Source organism: Dunckerocampus dactyliophorus, chromosome 6, assembly GCF_027744805.1.
Source record: "Dunckerocampus dactyliophorus isolate RoL2022-P2 chromosome 6, RoL_Ddac_1.1, whole genome shotgun sequence".
NCBI lineage: Eukaryota > Metazoa > Chordata > Actinopteri > Syngnathiformes > Syngnathidae > Dunckerocampus > Dunckerocampus dactyliophorus.
Genome location: NC_072824.1, coordinates 18,919,701 through 18,941,718, shown reverse-complemented (window position 1 = coordinate 18,941,718; position 22,018 = coordinate 18,919,701). Strand labels below are relative to the sequence as shown.

General features: G+C 41.2%; 1 protein-coding gene across 1 annotated transcript in view; it reads left to right on the top strand.

The window, feature by feature from the left end:
- The first annotated feature begins 735 nt into the window (after positions 1-735).
- The window catches only part of prkcaa (protein kinase C, alpha, a), a 155,279-nt gene continuing 133,996 nt past the window's right edge, over positions 736-22,018 (top strand). Inside the window, exons 1-2 of the mRNA XM_054780254.1 lie at positions 736-1,055; positions 4,990-5,021. Of these exons, the coding sequence (XP_054636229.1) occupies positions 886-1,055; positions 4,990-5,021 (202 nt within the window). The 5' untranslated portion in view covers positions 736-885. The remainder of the gene's footprint in view (positions 1,056-4,989; positions 5,022-22,018) is intronic.

Sequence of the window (22,018 nt, the reverse complement as noted above, 5' to 3'; positions counted from 1 at the left end):
TGACATCAGTGCACCGAAACGTTTCTTATCAGGACGCTCTGGACTTTCACCTTTGTTGTAACAAAGTCAAAATACAACGCTTACCTTTCCCACAACTATCTGAAGCGGTCATTAAAAAGGATGTAATTCTATGATTGTCCGCAGGATGGTGTCCACGTAAAGCACACGACAGGTAGGACTCCGGCTATAGAGTCCTGGGCTGCGCGATACCACGAGGCGGAACTGACTACCACGACTAGGATATTCGTAAAATAAAAGTCCTAGTAAAATATGTGGACGAGTTCTGCTGTTAACGATATTTACAGAAAGTTGTAAACTTCGATATGTCGTAACTTGCAGTCAGTAACGTTTCTCTCCATCCGGTAGGTAGGAGTAATGCGCAGAACAAAATTGGTTACAACTGCGAAATAACCAAAGATGTGGTTGTCACATTCCCCATATGACGTAAGTGGTGAAACCTGACCTACATTTTCTCATTGATTAATGTATTTAAAAATATACAACTGGTTTAGCATTTGATGTTTCTCCCTCGGTTGATTGTCTTGTATGGAAAAACTGAAGTTGCAATCAAACCAAATGCTAAATAAGCCCACTGCTGTAAAACGTGCTCATGAATGTCCACGTGCATGCGAAACTTTTTTGTGTAAGAAGATTCGACGTTGACAAGTGGGAAGCCTTTACTTTGAAGGGTATACCGGATGTAGTGCGCATGGCTAATTTGACGGCGTGTGAAGCTGTCAGCGGAGCAGCCCAGTGTCAGCGACAGGCGGGGAAACCCTCACACACACTAAAGTCCACAGCGTGTGTTTCAGCTGGCTTCTTACTGAAGTCCACACACGAAAAAAAGCACTAGAGCACAGCGACGCCGAGCTTGCAGCGCTCAACATGGCCGATACAACAAGTTTGAACGAGTCGTCCACCGTGGACGTGGCTAATCGGTTTGCTCGCAAAGGAGCTCTGAGGCAGAAAAACGTCCACGAAGTGAAGAATCACAAGTTCACCGCCCGGTTCTTCAAGCAGCCGACTTTCTGCAGCCACTGCACGGACTTCATCTGGTAAGCAATCCGTCCCCCCCCAACTCCCCCCGTAACCACCTCAGTGCTTGCAGCCTGTTGCATATTATTGCAACTTGGCACACCCGAGCCTCCTTCCATCATGTTACGCAACTTCACTTTGCAACTTTGCTGCACCTGATCCTGCATATCGCACCTCCTTGTCGACTGAGCTGTCAAAAGTAGACTTCCTCACGGATCCCGGGCCAATATGGGAGGGGCCACGTTGTTTTTTTACTCCTTGAAACACGGACTTTGCTTTTGCATGCTGTTTTACTCACATTTTGAAGATCCCTAATAATAACGAAGTACACATCCTAGACATTTTGGATAAGAGACAACGTTTCCTGCAGTGTTTCCTGCTGAAGCTGATGCACATTTCTGATGAGTCACAGATTCCCTTTGCTGACACATAAAGTTGATACATACAGTACTGCAATGCATTATTCGTTGTTTATGGGCACATTTTTGAGAGAGGGCATTTAGATTACTTTTGCAGTGAAAACATTTTTATTGGGCATTCCATTTTTGGGAAGAACGTGCAAATGGAAAGCAGGACCTGTGCAAAAGCGTACAGAGCGGCTTTTGTCCCCCCCTGCCAGTCTGCATAAGTGGCTATTTCAAAGCTCCAAAATCATCAAACCTGTGGCATATGCATTTGCAGGCTTTGATTGTGTGTTTAATGTAGACGATATTGTATTTGAGGCACTTGAATGTTGTCAAGCACTCACTAATGTATGTAGATTTCCACAATTTAATGGCTTCCTAGGTTATAGTAGGTTTATTATTGTGGTTGTAGTTTGCTGTATTGTTTCTAGTATTTAACTCTCATAAGAAGCATACTGTGGAATCTCACAATTCAAATGCCTTTGGAAAGTGAAACTGAAGAAACTGTCATTGTGTGTGACATCATGCAAATCTTGTGAGACTTCATCTCAAAGGAACTCCAGATGTGATTTGCATCTCCCTATAAGGCCGCCACACCAATGTTGGCAAAGTGGGAAAGTGCCATCCATCCATCCATTTTCTATACCGCTTCATCCTCATTAGGGTCGCGGGGGCATGCTGGAGCCTATCCCAGCTGACTTCGGGCGACAGGCAGGGTACACCCTGGACTGGTCGCCAGCCAATCGCAGGGCACATATAGACAAACAACCATTCACTCTCACATTCATACCTATGGACAATTTAGAGTTGCCAATTAACCTCACCTGCATGTTTTTGGGAATGTGGGAGGAAGCCGGAGTACCCGGAGAAAACCCGCGCGCACACAGGGAGAACATGCAAACTCCACACAGAAATGCCCAGGGGAGAATCGAACCCAGATCTTCCCGATCTCCAGGCTGTTCCTGTATTGGCCAACGTGCTAACCACTAGACCACCGTGCGGCCCCATGATGACCATAGAACCAGAAATGGAACTTAATTACACACGTCTCTGTCCTGGCTGCTTAGTACAATATGGTTATAGACAGGATTCAAGTTACATGGGCCAACATGGCTTGGGCGGTAGAGTGGTCATCTTCCTAAAGGTTCATCTTCAGTCCCCTTGTGACCATGTCGAAGTATTCTTGGATAAGATACTGATGATGGTCTGATGGTACTGATGGTCTTATTTGTGTGTGTGTGTGACTGAAGATTGTGGAGACTCCCTCAAAGCTCAGCTAATGAGTGAAGTCCAATAATAAAGAAAGCGCTGAATGTACACTGCAAAGTCAGCTGATCAGGAAGAGACTCACCTCCCAGGCACACTCAATAATACCCTGTGCACATTGATTTTGCGTCTGTCACCGGTCATCAGAGTTAAAAGTCTCTTATTATACAAATTTTCAGAGTTTCAGAGGTCCCACAAAACGTTATTCAAAGTGTATTGACCAAAATCTAATCGAAAAATGTAAAAGCGGTTTTCGTAAGCCCAACTGGCAACACTCCATTTTGTGTGTCTCTAGCTTTAAGGCTAATGAGTTGTGTTCGTCTACACAAGAAGTGCTGTTTCTTACATTTCTTTCTGCTTCTTACGTACACACAGTAACGCTGCGCTTGTCCACCGTAAAAGATGCTATATATCACACAACAACGTAACATTAAGGAGCGGGACAGGAGGACACATATGTTATAGTGCCCACGTCTTTTGCTGACTGACGGATAGTTGGCAGAGCTCTAGGTTTTATTTAGCATGTGTAGCGAAGCCTGTTTACATCTACAAAATCTACCGTTGTTAAGGTTATGTCCATGAGGAAGGAGGTTTTTCCTTCATGCCATCATGAAAACACGAAACATAAAAGTTTGAGGGCCTCTTCTCTCAAAAGCGAGGAAGATGATGGATTTTTGTCACGTTTTGCTGATCATCACCGTTATAATTAAAAATCATAATTAAAAAGTCAATTTTATATAATGTTGACCTTTTGATAGTAACATAATTTATTGTTTATAATTTTCAATACACAGTGGTTGACCCATTTTTACACTTACACCAATTTAGAATGTTGCAGCAGCCCTCCCACTCTACTTAACTAAATGCTCTATCAAAGGGTGAATAGTTTAGCAGTTTAGTTTGATCTAGTTTTATTACACAGCAGGCACCTCCTTTTTACACTTGTATGACAGTTAAGAATGTTACTTAATAGTTACTAAAATGTTTTGTAATAGTGACAGTTTGACTTATTAATTTTATTAGCATGATTTTCTAGGGGGAAAAAATGGGAAAAAAGAAAAAAAAGTCGACTAGAGTCTTGTATTGTGGATTGTATTCGACCCTAGAGGTTCCACGGTAAATATGCACCCATGTTCACAGTAGTTCACTGTTGCAGGTGCTAGTATGATCTCAGGCCCTATACAGCCTGTGGTTTATCACCCTGACAATTTTACGGCATGAAATGTGCCTCATGCCGCTCCTTAGTCCATGCTTGGGAGAACTAAACATGTCCGGGGTTACAGTGTACAGCTTGTTACAATGCCTATTGTATCTACGGAAGGAGGGTAAGTCCACTTTGTTTCCTGGGAGGGCCTAACTAACACAACACTGTGGCGATGAGCTCATAATTGCTCAGCCTTATTAGCAAGTCTGGCAGGAATAGCTGTACACTGCTTCCATCCATGAAAATCTTTCCAGACCCAAAAACGTCACAATGTGTGCACAGTGGAATACAGTGTGCTTTATAGTTTAGACCAGCTGTGTCTTACTTTTTCCACCGAGGGCCGCATACTTAAAAATCAAAGGATGCGGGGGACATTTTTACATTTTTCTTTAAAACCAAACCATGTAAATAATCAAATTTTCCAAGAATTGCAAATTTATTCTTTGTTTTGTTTGTTTGTCATAGAGTATTATGACTTTTTTTCCTTTTAAAATTTCACCTTTATGCTCCTTTTTTTCTTGATATTATGACTTCACTCTTTTAATATTTTGTCTTTATTCTTGTAAAATTATTGGTCTTTCCCCCCCCCATTTTTACTGTTATTATTTTCTTTTCTTGTTTAATTGTATTGTTAGAATGTACCTATGGCCACTTTACGGCCGCAAATGGCCCCCAGGCCGCACTTTGGACGTGCCTGGTTTAGACCATGTGTAAAGTATAACGTTTATTAAAAGAAACATCAACATTATAACAAATGTTTCATTTTTTTTTCATTAATTTGCAAAAAAAAGCACAATTATCTTGTAACTTGAACAAAGTTATTTTTTGACTAATTGCAACGGTGTCATTGGGCGGAGGACATTTTTTTCGTCAATGGACACCATATCAAGAGCAGCGGGCATTATGAGCTGCTCTGCGATGGCGTGTGGTTTCTCTTGGAAGAGGCCTCATGATTTTACTTCTACAGTTGACTGAACTGACTGAGTATTGCTCTGATTAAATAACAACAGCTTTATGATTGAATGTGAGAGTGAGGGTGGTCATGTGATCATTTAATTCTGTTTTTGTTTGTGTCCACAGGGGCTTTGGAAAACAAGGATTCCAGTGCCAAGGTAAACACAACATCAGGTTTATTCAGAGAGGATATTTGTTTTGTGTGTATGTGTGATGTGTCTGATGATATGTGGCTGTAGCCGTCTGTTTATGAATTGTGATTTTTGGAACGTCAGACACCTGCAACACAAGGGAAGGATGGCCAGTGGTTTATGTGGTTAACACTATCAGTGTATGGGTACATAAAACCTCCATTTTAATGTACCAACCGTACAGTACTTCCAGTATTTTGCTTGCAATTCTGCAGGCATGGTACTACAGTATTTACTCGCAACCTGAGTGTTGATTGTCTATGTTGAAATGTTAAAATGCCAAATAATTGGCAGTAAGTGAAGCTCTAACACAACACAATGCTACAATTAGCATTACACTAAATACACTAATAATACATTTAACAATGCTAAAAATATATATGATACAACATATTATATATTTTTCATATAATATATTATAATATATAATATGAATTAGATATCGTATTCTTAACAATAAAGCAAAGTACTGCAGGAAACATGCAAGGGCAGTTGTGGTCAGAAATTGACATACTTATCATAGGCGTGAATGCCGCATTCATTTATTACTTTTACCGAATGAATAATGAATAATTTGAACCATTGTTCTTGCAGTGTGGAACCCATGTCTAAGAAAGATTAACCGTCAGCTACAGTAATGACCAACAAGAAGTTAATAGGTGAATATGCAGTATGTATAATTTGACCCTGTCGTGATTGCAGAAAATTCCAAATAAATTCAAACCTGTGCACCCAATTAGCGCTTGTAAAATGATTGAAGATTAAGCAAACCCAAATAACGATTCAAATAAGTAATTAAAAGCTCAACATTTCCATGACATTCATGTCCACGATCAGAATATATAAATGTCTGGCTAAGTTTTGTTACCAATTACAAAACCCCTGCATGTACATACAGTATAAGAACACATCAAAGTCAATAAAGATACCTACACCTTACTTATTCTTGTTGTGTAATGGAAGTTACCCAGCAGCTGAAAACATTTACTGGATTGGCTTTGCCAGGTACCCTCCGTCCGTTCAATTTCCAATCGGTTGCAATCGTGAGATTGCAGGGAGTAATGCTCCCTGAGGAAGGAAGGCACATACAGTAGTTTACCAAATCTTCTAAGAGTCAATAACATTCTTAAGGAATAAGTGACTAATGAATCGATATGCCCTTTTATTGCTCCTTTTAATCATGAAATTTTGTTTGGCTCTCAGAATCAATACAGTTCTTAAGAAATAAGTGACTAATGAATCGATATGCCCTTTTATTGCTCCTTATAATCATGACATTTTGCTAAGTATGATTCAGTTTCATTTTCCATTGCACAGATGGCAACCTTCCCAGTGTCGCTGACAGTATGAGGATGCAGGCACGTTTCATAAAAAAGACGTTATGAACACAGCTGAACACGCATCGCGTATTAATAATGCGACAAGAGTCACCAACGTGGGATTCTTTGTTTGGGCACTCAAGTCTGTGGAATGATATGTGGGCAAACTTGTGTAACATTGTCATTTTTGGTCAAATGAATGTGACCCAGAGGGTACCGTACGGTGTATAAACTAAGCATGGTGTCGGGTGTGTGATCCAAGATGGCTGAATAAACAAGCAATGTGGGAAGTAATTTATTAATACCCCAACTTTCAATGTGCGGCTGGTATATTGCCGGTATTTGTTACCGGCAATACAAATACACAATATTGTACGATAACCGAGACAGTGCAGAATAAACAAGGCAGAATTTTGGTGAACATTTTTGTGAATCATAAGAAAACTGGGGCGTTGCTGCTTCATTTATGGGTATATATGTTTATGTTTCTTATGTTCTTATTCTTTCTTGTGTTTTCTTTTTTTTCTTGGGAGAATGAACAGAATAAGATTTTCATTGCATGGTATTACTGCTGTTTTACCATGCACATGACAATAAAACTCTCTTGAATCTTGAAGGTTCCACTTCCATCCAGCCATCCATTTTCTATACGGCTTTATCCTCATTAGGGTCGCGGGGGCATGCTGGAGGCTATCCCAGCTGACTTCAGGCGACAGGCGGGGTACACCCTGGACTGGTCGCCAGCCAATCACAGGGCACATATAGACAAACAAGCATTCACACTCACATTCATATTCAATTTTAGAGTCGCCAATTAACCTCACCTGCATGTTTTTGGGAATGTGGGAGGAAGCCGGAGTGCCCGGAGAAAACCCACGCGCACACGGGGAGAACATGCAAACTCCACACAGAAATGCCCAGGGGAGAATCGAACCCAGGTCTTCCCGATCTCCAGGCTGTTCCTGTATTGGCCAACGTGCTAACCACTAGACCACCGTGCGGCCCTGGTTCCACTTTAACATAATTAATCAACATTTCTACCCTGGTTGTTTGTTTGTTTTGAAAAGCTGTAAATGTTACATCCCTCAATAAAGTCCACATAGAGGTGAGGCAAATCATGAATAACATCTGATGTTTTAATTACAAATAATAATCAGTGGTCTTGATATTTTGCTTCCCTTGGACAACAAGACCTCAAAACAGTTTGCAGTTGAAACCATGCTCACTTAAATGCAAAAGAATTGTTTTGCATACCTTTGTATATAAAAATGTGTCATTTACATTTGGTAACACTGAATTGTAATCAGAGAACGCCCACACATCCCAACGTTGTCACCACCAGCATTTGTTGCTGCATTTTTGCGGTGTCCTCTTAGGCACGAGATAAAAGTGCGTACTGTCACAGTGCACATGTAGCAGGTGTGACCAGGTGCAAAGCACGCAGGATTATTGGTAGATTGCTCTCACCAGGCCATGCGGAAACAAAGCTTGTCTCTGTTGTAGACATAAAGATAAACACCCTGCAAGACATTTGAGCCTAATGATTGGGAGCTTTTCTCCTTCGGGTGTGAGACATTCAGAGGTCTTCGCTCACTGCATCATTCTAATAAACAGGGATGCTTCATGGAGTCTGACGTGTCTGTAGGAGGGAAATGTTCACACTCTGTGTGGTGGTGGTGCCGTGCAAGCAGCCGTGACTGCCGACAACCCACCTGATGGCGGTCAGGTGGAAGTGCGACCGGTAAAGACTCAGTCCAAGGTGTTGACAGCACATGTAGTGTGACGTCAGCCAGTCTGCTTTTATAGCAAGCTGTTATTTTCATTCAGCTTTACTGGTAATGTCTGACCTGTTCATATAAGAGATGATTCAGGAGAATACAAATATAGAGTGTGGAAGTGATACTTTGAAGCAGTCATGCAAAAAAAGTCAACAACACTCCACATTAGTGCCCCCTGTCAAATGCAAGGCAAAGCAACATGTGGTGCTGTACCTCCCAAAAGTAATGCTATTTCAGTCGGAAACCTGAACAAAGTCATTTCTGGAAAAGATGCTGAAACAAAAGTGAAGGTCATACTATATGTCTGGACCGATGTGAAAAACAGCTACAAAGAGGTCAGCTAAGAATGCACGTAATGGGACATTACGTACTACAGTATTCCGCACATAAAAACTCCAAAAAGCGCCAACAACGCTCTGTTTACATAATGTGACCTGCATATTAACCAAGCTACAGCGACATTGTTGTTATTGTTGTTGTTAACATTGTTACGCTGAAGAACTACTTTAGTGGTGCAGTGACACCTCGCCACACCACACCAGCTAGATGCTAGCCGGTTAGCGACTAGCTTCACCACACACTCGCTGACAGTGCCTTGCTCACAGGTGTAGCATTCCTTTCTATGTTGCTTTGTGAAATCAGTGCGCCCAGGAAGGAAGTTCCGGTACTGCTTGAAATGAGTACGGCAAAATACTTTTAAGTATTACACGTTATCGTGAATGTGCCTGTTACTACATGGTCATAGCATGTATATAAAACCTTGTTGGAAGTTTTTGGAGGTGTTTTAATACCAGGCTTTGTAGGCGGAATAGGTGTGTCCCATTACACGCATTAATTTGCTGCCTCTTTTTAGCTGTTTTTATATCTGTACAACGCACAGAAAAGAGAAAGACAATCCTTACGTAAGGATTGTGGGTGATGGGCAAAATTTTAAAGTTCAAACATTTAACCAAAGACATGACAAAGCTAACAATTTGCACGTAAATACCGTTCTCACAATGGAAAATGTTCACCCTTTCCTGGAATTTTCCAAACAGTCAATTTTCATAGACCTAAAATTTAATCAGCATGAGGACAAAAAGACCCAAAAAGCATTGTAAAATATTGATAGAAGTTTTTCAATTTGCTCAGTGTAGACGTACCCTGTACCAAAAAATGAGTATAAACTGCCCACGTCTTCTTTCCTTTTTTATTAATTCCCTGCCCAGACATGTTGAATAAATAATGTCCACCCTATCAAGAGGCGATCGTTTCCACTGCAGCTTTTAAAGTAGGAAAGGTCCTCACTTTGTAAGATCTGTTTCGCCATAAATTATTAAGGCTAAGGCGCTCTCCTCTAAAGTGGAGGTCAGACCAGGCGCCCTCTCACTCACTGCTTGAAAATGACAAGATGATAAACGGGAGGATGGCATTTCTCTTAACGGGATTGACATTTCATTTTCATCCCCATAAATGTCCTTTTGCTAAAAATAGGGCAGATTGCACGGTATTACATCACAAGTGTAGTTACATTGTCGCACGCAGGGCATGTTGAGGATTTTGAGGATTGATTTGGCTTTTTTGAAACACAAAATAAATCCCAGTTTAGAAGCTCATTAAATGAAAATGCGGGCGCATTTTTGGATTAATTAGTGAAAGAAATGTCCTATATAGATGTCAGTTTTAGCAGTTGGCATGTTAGAGCTTCAGTTTACTCCTGGGTTAAGTAAAGTCAATATTAGGGATGGGCTTTTGACTACATTTCGTTGAGCGACAGAGTAAAATTAACCGTCAATAAAGCAAATACTTGTAATTTTACTTCTTAAGACTGTTTTAGAAATTTGTTTTATCCATTTATATTTTTTTAATTCAGTTTTTTACCCTTTACACTTATTTTACCTGCGTTAAGTGTGTACTTTTGTCACAGTAAATAAAATAATAGTGTCTGTTAATCCAATGCAAAAATCATTTACATTTATTGATGCAACACGTCATTGGCCAATTTTGCCAGAAACGGATGTGACTTGGCTAACTTTTCTAATGGGAAGTCATCCTTTGAACACACAAAATCCTCAACAAGCTGCAATGCCTTTGCTTGTGGTTAAGGAAGACGTTGTCACCAATGCAGTTCCAAATGCGTTAATAATGTAAGACACCCTTATTTTGTCATTCATTTGGCAAACTATTTGCACATTTAAGACAGTATGTGGCAAACAGCACTCTTATTGTTGACAGTTAAGACGAGCTGAGAGCAGGAATACTGTATATTGTAGGTATAAAATATATTTCCTTGCACTAAAGGAAATATTAATATCGGCTAAAAGTGGTATTTGTCTTTTTTCTAGACCCCAAAACAAGTAAACCTTGTTGTTTAAAAAAATGGCATTTCTACTCACGCAAAGTGGTAACTGAAACTGCAAGTTTTCCAGCGGTCTGCAACGTACCACTTCAGCTATTTAAGTGAAGACTTCGGGTGCGATGCAGGGTACACCCTGGACTGGTCGCCAGCCAATCGCAGGCTTTTTTTGGGGACAACATCTGCACTCCAACAGAGATTCGAACCCATATCTTCCCGATCTCCTGACTGTGTGGCCAACATGCTAAACACAAGGCCACCGTGCTGTCCCAGATACAAACTGATTTTATACATTATAAATAATTTGTATTAGTCCAGGGTGTACCCTGCCTCTTGGCCCAAGTCTGCTGGGATAGGCTCTAGCATACCCCCGTGACCCCAGTGAGGACAAGCGGCATAGAAAATGGATGAATGGATATATGGATTGTGTTATGGTTCTTTACTAACAATATAAAAGACAATAGCAAGAACTCCAAATAGAAACAAACCTTGGATTGTTAGTGTTAAATAGTGCACTAGGCCAAACTTGAAAAGTGTCAAACAAACTAACTACAGTGCGGTTGTTCCATCTTATTTATGCACATAGCTCTGAGCTATTCAATGTTTGAACAGTGCTCAGAATATCCGCCATAGAGTCAACTATATATGTGTTGACAGTCATTTGAAAGGTAAATTCTATGTGTGTTCATGTTGGCTGGAGCACACATTCTGTCATTACCTGTAATTGTTACTTCACCTTTGCTCTGGAAACTTGATCAAATTGCGACTTGGCCTGCGTTTCCTCCTGAGGCTGCAATACAGCTGGTCAAAAGAAGAAGCGATTGAGCCTAATAGTCTTTTGAACAAGCATCTGTGTAGGCTCTCAGTCGTACAGGAGTTGTCCATCGAGGAAAAGGCTTCTTGAGACGTCATCTGTACTTCTGTGTAGAAGGTGTCGGACGTTTCGCTCCTCATCCGAAGAGCTTCGTCAGCAAACTAATAAGTGCTGGTAGCTTAGGCCTTAAATACAGTAAGAGTGGGCGGAATTGGTGTGCCAACACCCTCCTCCTATTGGTTCGTTACACTAAGCCTGGGCGGAGCAGTGGTATAATCCTATCCTGTTATTCACACCTACGATAAAAGGGAAGTGTCGCTCCCTGAATTGGGTATGAACGACTCTGATACTGGCTTGTTAGCATCTATTGTTCTGGCTCGGCCCTGCCTTCACCTCATTTGCAAGACTAAGAGCTGTGGGTTTTGGTCTCAGTAACCTGCTGAACACAGGGTCCAAATTAAACCTCAAACCACCATTCCGATTCAATGATGGGTTCTGTTGTTTGACAAAAATAGCTTCCTTAACTCCTCTTTCAAACCATCTGTTTTCTTTGGCCAAAATCTTAACCTCGCTGTCCTGAAAAGAGTGATTGGTAGCTTTCAGGTGTAGATGTACTGCTGATTGAGGACCACTAGCATTGTCCCTGCGATGTTGATAAAGCCTTTTTTGGAGCATTTGCTTAGTTTCCCCAATGTAGTGCTCTTTGCATTCCTCATCTTTACAGTGGATGGAATAGACCACATTGCTCTGTTTCTGGTTTGGAGCCTTGTCTTTAGGATGCACTAATTTTTGTCTCAGGGTATTTACTGGTTTGAAATAGGTAGGAATTTTGTGTTGCCATAAGATCCTCTGGAGTTTTTCGGAGACCCCCGCTACATAAGGGACTACCACTCCTCTCCTTTTTGCTTCTGTGGGCTTTTGGGTTTCTTTCCCTACTCTCTTCTTTTGACATTTGTTAAAAGCCCACCGTGGGTACCCACAGGTTGAGAGCGCTCTCTGGACATGTTGTGTCTCCTTTTTCTTTCCCTCAGCACTAGTTGGTATTTGTTCCGCTCTATGTTGGAGGGTCCTAATAACCCCTAGTTTATGTTGTAGTGGATGGTTTGATTCAAAAAGCAGGTATTGGTCAGTGTGTGTGGCCTTTCTAAAGACCTCTGTAAGTAGCTGTCTGTCCTTTCCTATAATTACCTTGCAGTCTAAGAAGGCTAGTTGGTTTTCTTTAGTGTCCTCGCGAGTAAATTTGATATTGGTGTCCACCGCATTGATGTGATCTGTGAAAGACTGAATTTCTTGTTTTTTGATTATGACAAAGGTGTCATCCACGTATCTAAACCAGTGCCTTGGTTTTGTCCCTGAGAAGGATGTGAGAGCCTGTTTCTCCATCTCTTCCATGTACAGATTCGCCACTATGGGTGAGACTGGTGAGCCCATAGCACAACCATGAATTTGTCTGTAGAATTTCCCTCTAAACTGAAAATATGTGGTGTTAAGGCAAATTTCCAGTAATTGGCAGATGTGGTCAGCACTAAGTTTTGTTCTCCGATGCAGAGTTGAGTCCTCGAGCAGTCTCTTCCTCACCACCGAGACTGCTGCTGAGGTGGGGACAGATGTGAAAAGTGAAGTCACATCATAAGACACCAAAGTTTCCTCTGGCTCCAATCTGAGGTCTTTGAACCAAACCACCACCGTCCAATATCACGTTAGGTGAGAGGAAAGCATTAGCGGCTCTGCAGAAAGATGAGAGCATCACCATCTTACCAGCTGATAAGGGCAGATGCACAGTGGTTCTCAACACATTGGACTACGAAGAAAAAATAACAAGTCTAATTAGTGATGCCAACACATATGAGCAAAAGGGACCCATCCAGTAGGTATAAGAAAGAAATCATACACTGTCTCCAAAAGTTAGAGAAGGAAGAACTAATTGACAGACAGATGTATCATAGGTTATACCCTGGGGAGGCTACACCATGTATCTATGGCCTTCCAAAAATCCACAAGGAAGGGTTTCCCCTCAGACCCATTGTCTGTAGCATTGACTCTACCACGTACAATGTAGCGAAATATGTAAAAACAGTCTTATCCCCATTGGTAGGCAACACTGATCATCATATAGAGAACACAAAAGGGTTTGTGGCGAGCATCAAAGACCTCAGATTGGAGCCAGAGGAAACTTTGGTGTCTTATGATGTGACTTCACTTTTCACATCTGTCCCCACCTCAGCAGCAGTCTCGGTGGTGAGGAAGAGACTGCTCGAGGACTCAACTCTGCATCGGAGAACAAAACTTAGTGCTGACCACATCTGCCAATTACTGGAAATTTGCCTTAACACCACATATTTTCAGTTTAGAGGGAAATTCTACAGACAAATTCATGGTTGTGCTATGGGCTCACCAGTCTCACCCATAGTGGCGAATCTGTACATGGAAGAGATGGAGAAACAGGCTCTCACATCCTTCTCAGGGACAAAACCAAGGCACTGGTTTAGATACGTGGATGACACCTTTGTCATAATCAAAAAACAAGAAATTCAGTCTTTCACAGATCACATCAATGCGGTGGACACCAATATCAAATTTACTCGCGAGGACACTAAAGAAAACCAACTAGCCTTCTTAGACTGCAAGGTAATTATAGGAAAGGACAGACAGCTACTTACAGAGGTCTTTAGAAAGGCCACACACACTGACCAATACCTGCTTTTTGAATCAAACCATCCACTACAACATAAACTAGGGGTTATTAGGACCCTCCAACATAGAGCGGAACAAATACCAACTAGTGCTGAGGGAAAGAAAAAGGAGACACAACATGTCCAGAGAGCGCTCTCAACCTGTGGGTACCCACGGTGGGCTTTTAACAAATGTCAAAAGAAGAGAGTAGGGAAAGAAACCCAAAAGCCCACAGAAGCAAAAAGGAGAGGAGTGGTAGTCCCTTATGTAGCGGGGGTCTCCGAAAAACTCCAGAGGATCTTATGGCAACACAAAAATCCTACCTATTTCAAACCAGTAAATACCCTGAGACAAAAATTAGTGCATCCTAAAGACAAGGCTCCAAACCAGAAACAGAGCAATGTGGTCTATTCCATCCACTGTAAAGATGAGGAATGCAAAGAGCACTACATTGGGGAAACTAAGCAAATGCTCCAAAAAAGGCTTTATCAACATCGCAGGGACAATGCTAGTGGTCCTCAATCAGCAGTACATCTACACCTGAAAGCTACCAATCACTCTTTTCAGGGCAGCGAGGTTAAGATTTTGGCCAAAGAAAACAGATGGTTTGAAAGAGGAGTTAAGGAAGCTATTTTTGTCAAACAACAGAACCCATCATTGAATCGGAATGGTGGTTTGAGGTTTAATTTGGACCCTGTGTTCAGCAGGTTACTGAGACCAAAACCCACAGCTCTTAGTCTTGCAAATGAGGTGAAGGCAGGGCCGAGCCAGAACAATAGATGCTAACAAGCCAGTATCAGAGTCGTTCATACCCAATTCAGGGAGCGACACTTCCCTTTTATCGTAGGTGTGAATAACAGGATAGGATTATACCACTGCTCCGCCCAGGCTTAGTGTAACGAACCAATAGGAGGAGGGTGTTGGCACACCAATTCCGCCCACTCTTACTGTATTTAAGGCCTAAGCTACCAGCACTTATTAGTTTGCTGACGAAGCTCTTCGGATGAGGAGCGAAACGTCCGACACCTTCTACACAGAAGTACAGATGACGTCTCAAGAAGCCTTTTCCTTTTGAACAAGCACACATTTCCTTCAGAGCACAAGTATACACATGGTGCATGTGAGTGTATCTTGGTACCACAAAACAAAGACACTCTCTACTTTTACATGCACGAAAACAGTCATAGTTTGGTTTTTGAATGGATCAATAAACTGAAGAAACAATGGTGGTCTAATCATTTTTTCCATGACTGTATATGATTAAAGTTTTATTTTATAATTATTTTTGTATTTAAAAAACTATTTATTTGAAATATCACCCAAATGGGTCGTTTGCATTTTTTTAAATAAAAGCATTTGAAGTCTTTTTTTTCTTCCTTTTTTGTACTGAAAATGAACCGAACCAAGCACTTCAAGAGACTGAACCGAACCGAAATTACATTTTAGTGTACCATTACACCCCTAGTGTAAATAAACTGACTGCTGTTGTGTGTGTTGGACAGACTGGGGTGCTTTTTGCAATGCACTCTCTGTTGTCTCTGTGTGCTATTGCAAAGCACATAGTTCTGCAGATGTGCATGCTGTGGTCTCGATGCAACAACGGTATCAAAAACATCTGGTAAGCTTTTGATAGCTCAGTTGGTGGCCTGTAGGACTGTAGAGGCAATATGTTGAAATCCATAGGACGCTGGCTCAAATCTGCCTGAAAGAGATTTTTAAGATGTCCAGTGTAACGCAATGTTTACTGTTCCGTGCTCTTGTTATAAACCCTCACTATCAGTGTGTGACTTTTGCCTGCTTGTTTGTTGTCAGAAAGACTCTACCCTACATGACTGCTCATGGAGCTTCTCTCCCTCTCTTACATGCCCAATCGTTTCATCACTTCCTGTTAAAACAGCAGAAATTAGTACTAACGGTCAAATCTGTACTCTTTGGCAGTAACGTTGTATGAAAGGCCATCTGCTGCTTGCTTGGCTCCGGCATCAAGATTCATTCACATTCACAAAGTAGAACAGTGTAATGCAAATGTCTATGCTCGTGTTTACAAGGCAGTGAGCGAGGTGGGCAGAGGTCAGTAGAGGCTATATTTAAAGTTGCTTTTCTGTCACTCTTGTAAAAGAGATTATTTATATCAGTGAAGTTTACCTGGTTAAATAAAGGATAAATAAATAAAAAAGAGATTTATAGGTTTATAGTTACGCTGTTATGCTATTCTTTGCCAAATGAATATTGTGTGATTATTATAAGTATTATTATTATTATTATTATTAATTATTATTATTATTATATTGTCTTGGGACAGACAGTACATGTTAAGTTGTGTAGGTTGAGTTTAATGCTTGTTCCTTCCTCAGTACACCTAATGAAACCTGGAAATGATGCTGTTTCGTACCAAGTGCCATTATAAAGGCCTTGATAATACATACAACAGATCGGTGTGTATATCTGGAAATGAAGCAAGCATTGTTGTGAAAAACTTAGGAAACTCCATGGGGTATGTATTTTGTTTGTGTAGGCTAGCTCTTTTACTCCTGAACTACCTCACACAAGTGGGTAAATATGGCAAAACATGCACCAAAGTTTGTTTCTAACCTGAGCACCTTAGTCATGCAGAATGAGTGAACTGTATGATTGTTTTGCCAGAACTGTCTTGCTTTACAACAGCTGAGTCTGGTATACTCCTCTTGTTCCAATTGCATTGCAAATTTATTGTTAAAACCACCAAACAGAACACAATTAGAGGGATGACAAACAAAGAGAGAGAAGAGAGAAAAGACAGCGTTAGGTCACATCATTGACTGTGATTGGAGTCTGAGTAGGGAATATTGGGTAAGGGTTAGGGGAAGAGAAGGGACCCAGATGTTGCCACAGATGGCGAGAGCACCCACTTCATCACCTGTTTCTGTAGTACTGGATGGGCCAGATAGTCAGTTGGTGCAGGAATAGTAGGGATGTAGCTGTGAGAACTGATTGAAGAACCTTGGGACTGGATGTGGAACCTAGCTGGAGAACCTGGGAATGGAGAGAAAGGGAGCACGAGACATGCCAGCAGACACTACTAACTTTAGTATAGCATCTTTCTGTATAGTTATTACTCCTAAGGTTACTCTCATTACTATAATAATAATATGATAACAAAGACAGAAACGATGGTGGTAACAATAATTTTAATATTAAGTATCAAATTAAAAGATGCTGAAAACAGACCATGCATGCATGCTAGTGTGTGTTAAAATTTCTCGCTTGGAGTCGGTGCTAATTCCCAATGGGGGTGCCGCAATGTTTGGCTGCATAAATTGGATTTTGCCAAATCCATCATCCATTTTCTATGCCACTTATCCTGGATTTTGCCAAATCACTACAACATTTGGTACACACCCTTAGGGGACTGACAAGTGCATAAAATACAATTTGAGCAAAATTGTTTGAAAAACATGACCACCATCATGCAAAATATCTTTGCAGGGGCACGGGTGGGACTTGGCAAGTAATTGCCGATCAGTTATTGACCATTTGTCTAAAAATGATAAAACTTTGAGGTTATCTGTATTATATGTATGCTAGCTTGTCTTCCAAAGCATTTTGAACACAACCCATAGGCGGTGCCACAAATGTCATTTACAGTCACAATTGGATAGTTTTGAAGCTACATCTGAATGAGGGTTGGATTTCTCAAAGATAATTAGACTGTGATTGCTTTCAACTACAAGAGGCTATGTGGCCAAGCAGCTTGGATTTCCCCGAAAGCCTCTCACCTCTCTTCCTGTTCCTCACTAATCAGTTCAGACCAGCTGCATTAAGATTAGACAAATCCATCACGGTACCTTGCATTATTTATCACCTAGACTCTCGCTGTGCGTTTGAAAGACGCACATATTGTGTGTGTGTGTGTGTGTGTGTGTGTGTGTGTGTGTGTGTGTGTGTGAAGTAGTGTTTGTACTAGAAAGGGCTACTGTTTGTCATAGTTGTCGACTTATCGGGGCGATGTTGGCATGTGTAAACAGTGCTCACAGGGGGAGTAACTCTGTGTGCATTTTAAATAGCGCAGTGGTATCTGCTACAACCGGTACACTTACATGCACCAAAACAAATATACTTACTTACTTATATATATTGCATGAATGTCGTTGAAACCCAACATTTTAAAATGCATGTAAACACCTTAATTAGACTGTGTTTGACTTTTTAAGCATGGGATTAACATACTTGGATTGGAAGCCAGTTTCTTCTTGCATGTATGCGCTACCCTTGATCAATCATTGGAGCTGGCATTCTGCAAATGCACCAATCTCCACGGTGGGGTGTAACGTGGAAAAGTGGTATTGGGTCCTCCCATTTAAGGTGCGCTTCAACCGATATGTTGGGCTTAGTGGGTTTATTATTCAGGCAGCTATCACAGAGATAAGACATGAAACAAAACCAGGTTCGCCAACAGATACTTTGGATGTGGTAAGTGTGATGACGTACAAAAAAAATACGACTTCCCAGCCTTTCTTCTCTCCTCCTCACAGACATGGACATGTGTGTTCCCTTTATTACTTCTTTAAGTGCACACATCCGCCTATGCCCACATGCCCACTCCCTCCACACCTCTACAGAGAACAACCTAAACCTGTCTGCTACAGGTGGTTTGTAGCAGAAGTGGTGTTCATGGCAAACTCAATGATGATTACTTGTTACTGTCGGCTATGGAATATCACCACAGCCACAAGAGCCATAGTAGATCTATCGTGTACCAACATTACAGTAAAGCGTACCGCACGTACAACATATACTGGCTGTTAATTTGTTCATGTCAGCATTCCTTGTTTCCAATTTTTGACTAGCTGATGTAATATGTCAGTCGGAAAAGCCGTACATTTGACGGTACGATAACCTTAGGCAAAAATGTCACTGTTTCATGGTTTTGTGTTATAATTACAGCTCTGAAATTTGTTATTTTGAAATATCTTTACTGAAAAGAAGAAAAATAAGTTTCTGTTGGACAGTCATTTTTTTAAACAATATAAAAGAACATGATGTGAGGGGAATATATGTATTGAAAATAAATAAAAAATGTACGCTGTATGAGCCGCTTTTTTCTTAAACTTTAACTCCTGCGGCTTATACAGCGATGCGGCAAATTTCTGGCTATGATCTTATCTTGTGACATCTCCTTTACTTCAGAACTACTACTAATCATTTAAATATTGTACCGCTCGCGAGTCAGTGAGGAAACGGTAGTTCTTTCTTTGTTAGACGGCAATCCCGATCTATAAGTGAACTCACAACGAGCTTGTCAAATTGGAAATCGCAGGATGTCATTACTCAATATAAGAAATATGCAAGGCAAGTACCAATACGAGTTTAAAATAAAAAACAACATCCCATAATGCATTTCGTCCCAGCAAAGCATTTCATTGTTTATGGCGGGGTGCTGCAACGCTGCCTCTGTCCACCAGCGGGAGCCAGAGGAGCCCAGAGAGAGGCTGACATCATTGCAGTACCCCGGCAGGCACCAATGAATGCTTTGCTCAGACGCAATGTATTAAAAGAAGAAGTTAAGTTACTACAGTAATAATTCAGGGTCAATGTGAGTGAACAGAGAGAGATGTTTACATGACAGATGTGTGTGTGAATGGACAGGCATATATATATATGTCTCACATGAATGTGAATGGATAGAAATGTGTTTATGTGAATGGACAGACGGATGATCTGTAACGCAAGCACAGAGAGAAGATTCCAAACACAGCTTCGAACCCAGATCTCTTGACTGTGAAGGCAGATGTGCTAACCACTAGTCCACCGAATGGCAGTACTAATAGTATGAATGTATTTCGATCAATGCAGTTCCTTTCTTTGGGTTTATTTTTCCGTTTTGTTGATGATTATGTTTAGGGGATCAGAATTACAGAATTTTTGCTTAATGGGAGCTTAACAGTAGCTTTTACTTCAATGAACGACTAAAATCAGCCTGTTTTTCATGAATGGGACCACCTGTTCATTTGTCATTTGCCTGTCGTAAGCGTACCCATTTACGCAGATTAACTTTTGGGCTGGATGCGAGCAGAAGGGAACAATCCTTCCCTGCACTGGTAAATTGATGCTGTCAACAGTTTGCAAATCCTCACATTTGTCTGCAAGCAAAGTAGGCCTCTGTGGTGACTGCTCGGTCCCTAAGCTGGATTGTCTGCATTGGCATTTTACACTGACCTTGTGTTGGCCTGTTAAAGTAAACCCTCGGCCTTAACTTACTGTGTAGCGATCTTCTAAAAATCCCATGAGGTTACTCTTTAGACGAGGTAGTGTTAGGATTTATTGATTAGCGTTGGCCTTTCAAAGTTAACATTTAAATGACACAATTCATCCGATCAACTTTAAAAGGCAGCGACGACATAGATAATGGCCTCTTTCTTTCTGACACCTGAACCTGAAATGCCAAAAGGACATAAGTGGTAATATTGAGTGTTTTTATGAGTTTAAAAATGTACCAGATTAGTGAACTTCAATATTTGTGATATAATAGGGTTTGTGTGTTCTTTGGCAGTACAGTTAGTGAGTGAAGTGCGTTTTTGTAGTTATTTCCCCACGATTCCACACAATCATTCAGATATGTGAAAGGACAGACAGATGTCTACATATTACAGTAATCCTTCGTTTATTGTAGTCAGTTGGTTCTAGACCCGACAGTGATCAGTGAATTTTCGCGAAGAAAGATACCTTACTTATAGATCGAATGTTTTTGTGGTTTTATGATCTTGTAAATTTGTTTTTTAGATTTTTTTTAGATCCCCTAGACAAGGGGTGTCAAACTCGTGCCATGGAGGGCCGAGACACTGCAGGTTTTCTTTCCATCCAGTCACTAAACCAGGTGATTTTAATGATCAACACCTTCAGTTTTAGGGAAGGAGCTCATCAATTAAATCACCTGCTGAAGAAACTGGTTGGAGAGAAAACCTGCAGCGTCTCGGCCCTCCATGTTTGACACATGTGATCTAGACAAATAACACCCCGAGAGTCACCTTTACACTTATAGAATATACATAATAAGAGTAAATAAGCCATTAAAAACACAAGTAAGATTCATGCTCGTGTGTTGCTATAAATGTGTTTCCAAGGGGAGCTGAGAGGCAAGTGGGCAGGAAGTGATGTTGGGGGTTCAGAGTTGAGTTTTAGCTTGGCGTGGGTTACTGCAGCAACTGCAGCCTGTGTATTTAATAAGGGTGTTCTTGGAGATTATTGTGTCTGTTGTGAGAGATTCAAACTTGCAATAAAAGCTTGTTGTTTTGGTGAGCAAGTCAGGCGTTTTTTCTGAAATGACGACGGTATGCTCTGTAAAATTCGTAGGTCTTGCACCCTTGTCTCAGTACGGTCCATCGCCTTTCTCTTTTGTGCGGTCCATGTGTTTGTTACGCAGTGTATCTCTTTACGACTCTGATACAAACGTCCTCAAATGGCGCCCACAGTGCATTGCGCGATCACGTGCGGGTATTGCGAGATTTCATCTTGTGCGTGTGACCCAAGATGGCGGCGTAACCAAACCTGGCGGTATTTTGGACACTAAACAAGCGGATGAAAGCAAGCCAAGGTTGTTAAAAAACGCGCTAACCAGGGTGGACATTAACCGAGGTACCACCGTATATTAAAATAGTCAGGCATTGTCTATACTGACTGAATAGATCTTTAAGTGTGTCTGAACGGGTAGACAGTCGCTGTGTTTTGGTATTACATAACACAACTTAGACTTGCAGGCCGCACGGTGGTCTAGTGGTTAGCGTGTTGGCCACACAGTAATAGTCTGGAGATCGGGAAGACATGGGTTATCAAACCCATTGGGCATTTCTGTGTGGAGTTTGCATGTTTGCATGTTTTCCCCGTGTGTGCGTGGGTTTTCTCCAGGTACTCCGATTTCCTCCCCAAAAACATGCAGGTTAGGTTAATTGGCAACTCTAGATTGTATGAACGTGAGCGTGAATGGTTGTTTGTCTATATGTGCTCTGCGATTGGCTGGCGACCAGTGTCAGCTGGGATAGGCTCCTACAGAAAATTGATGGATGGAACTT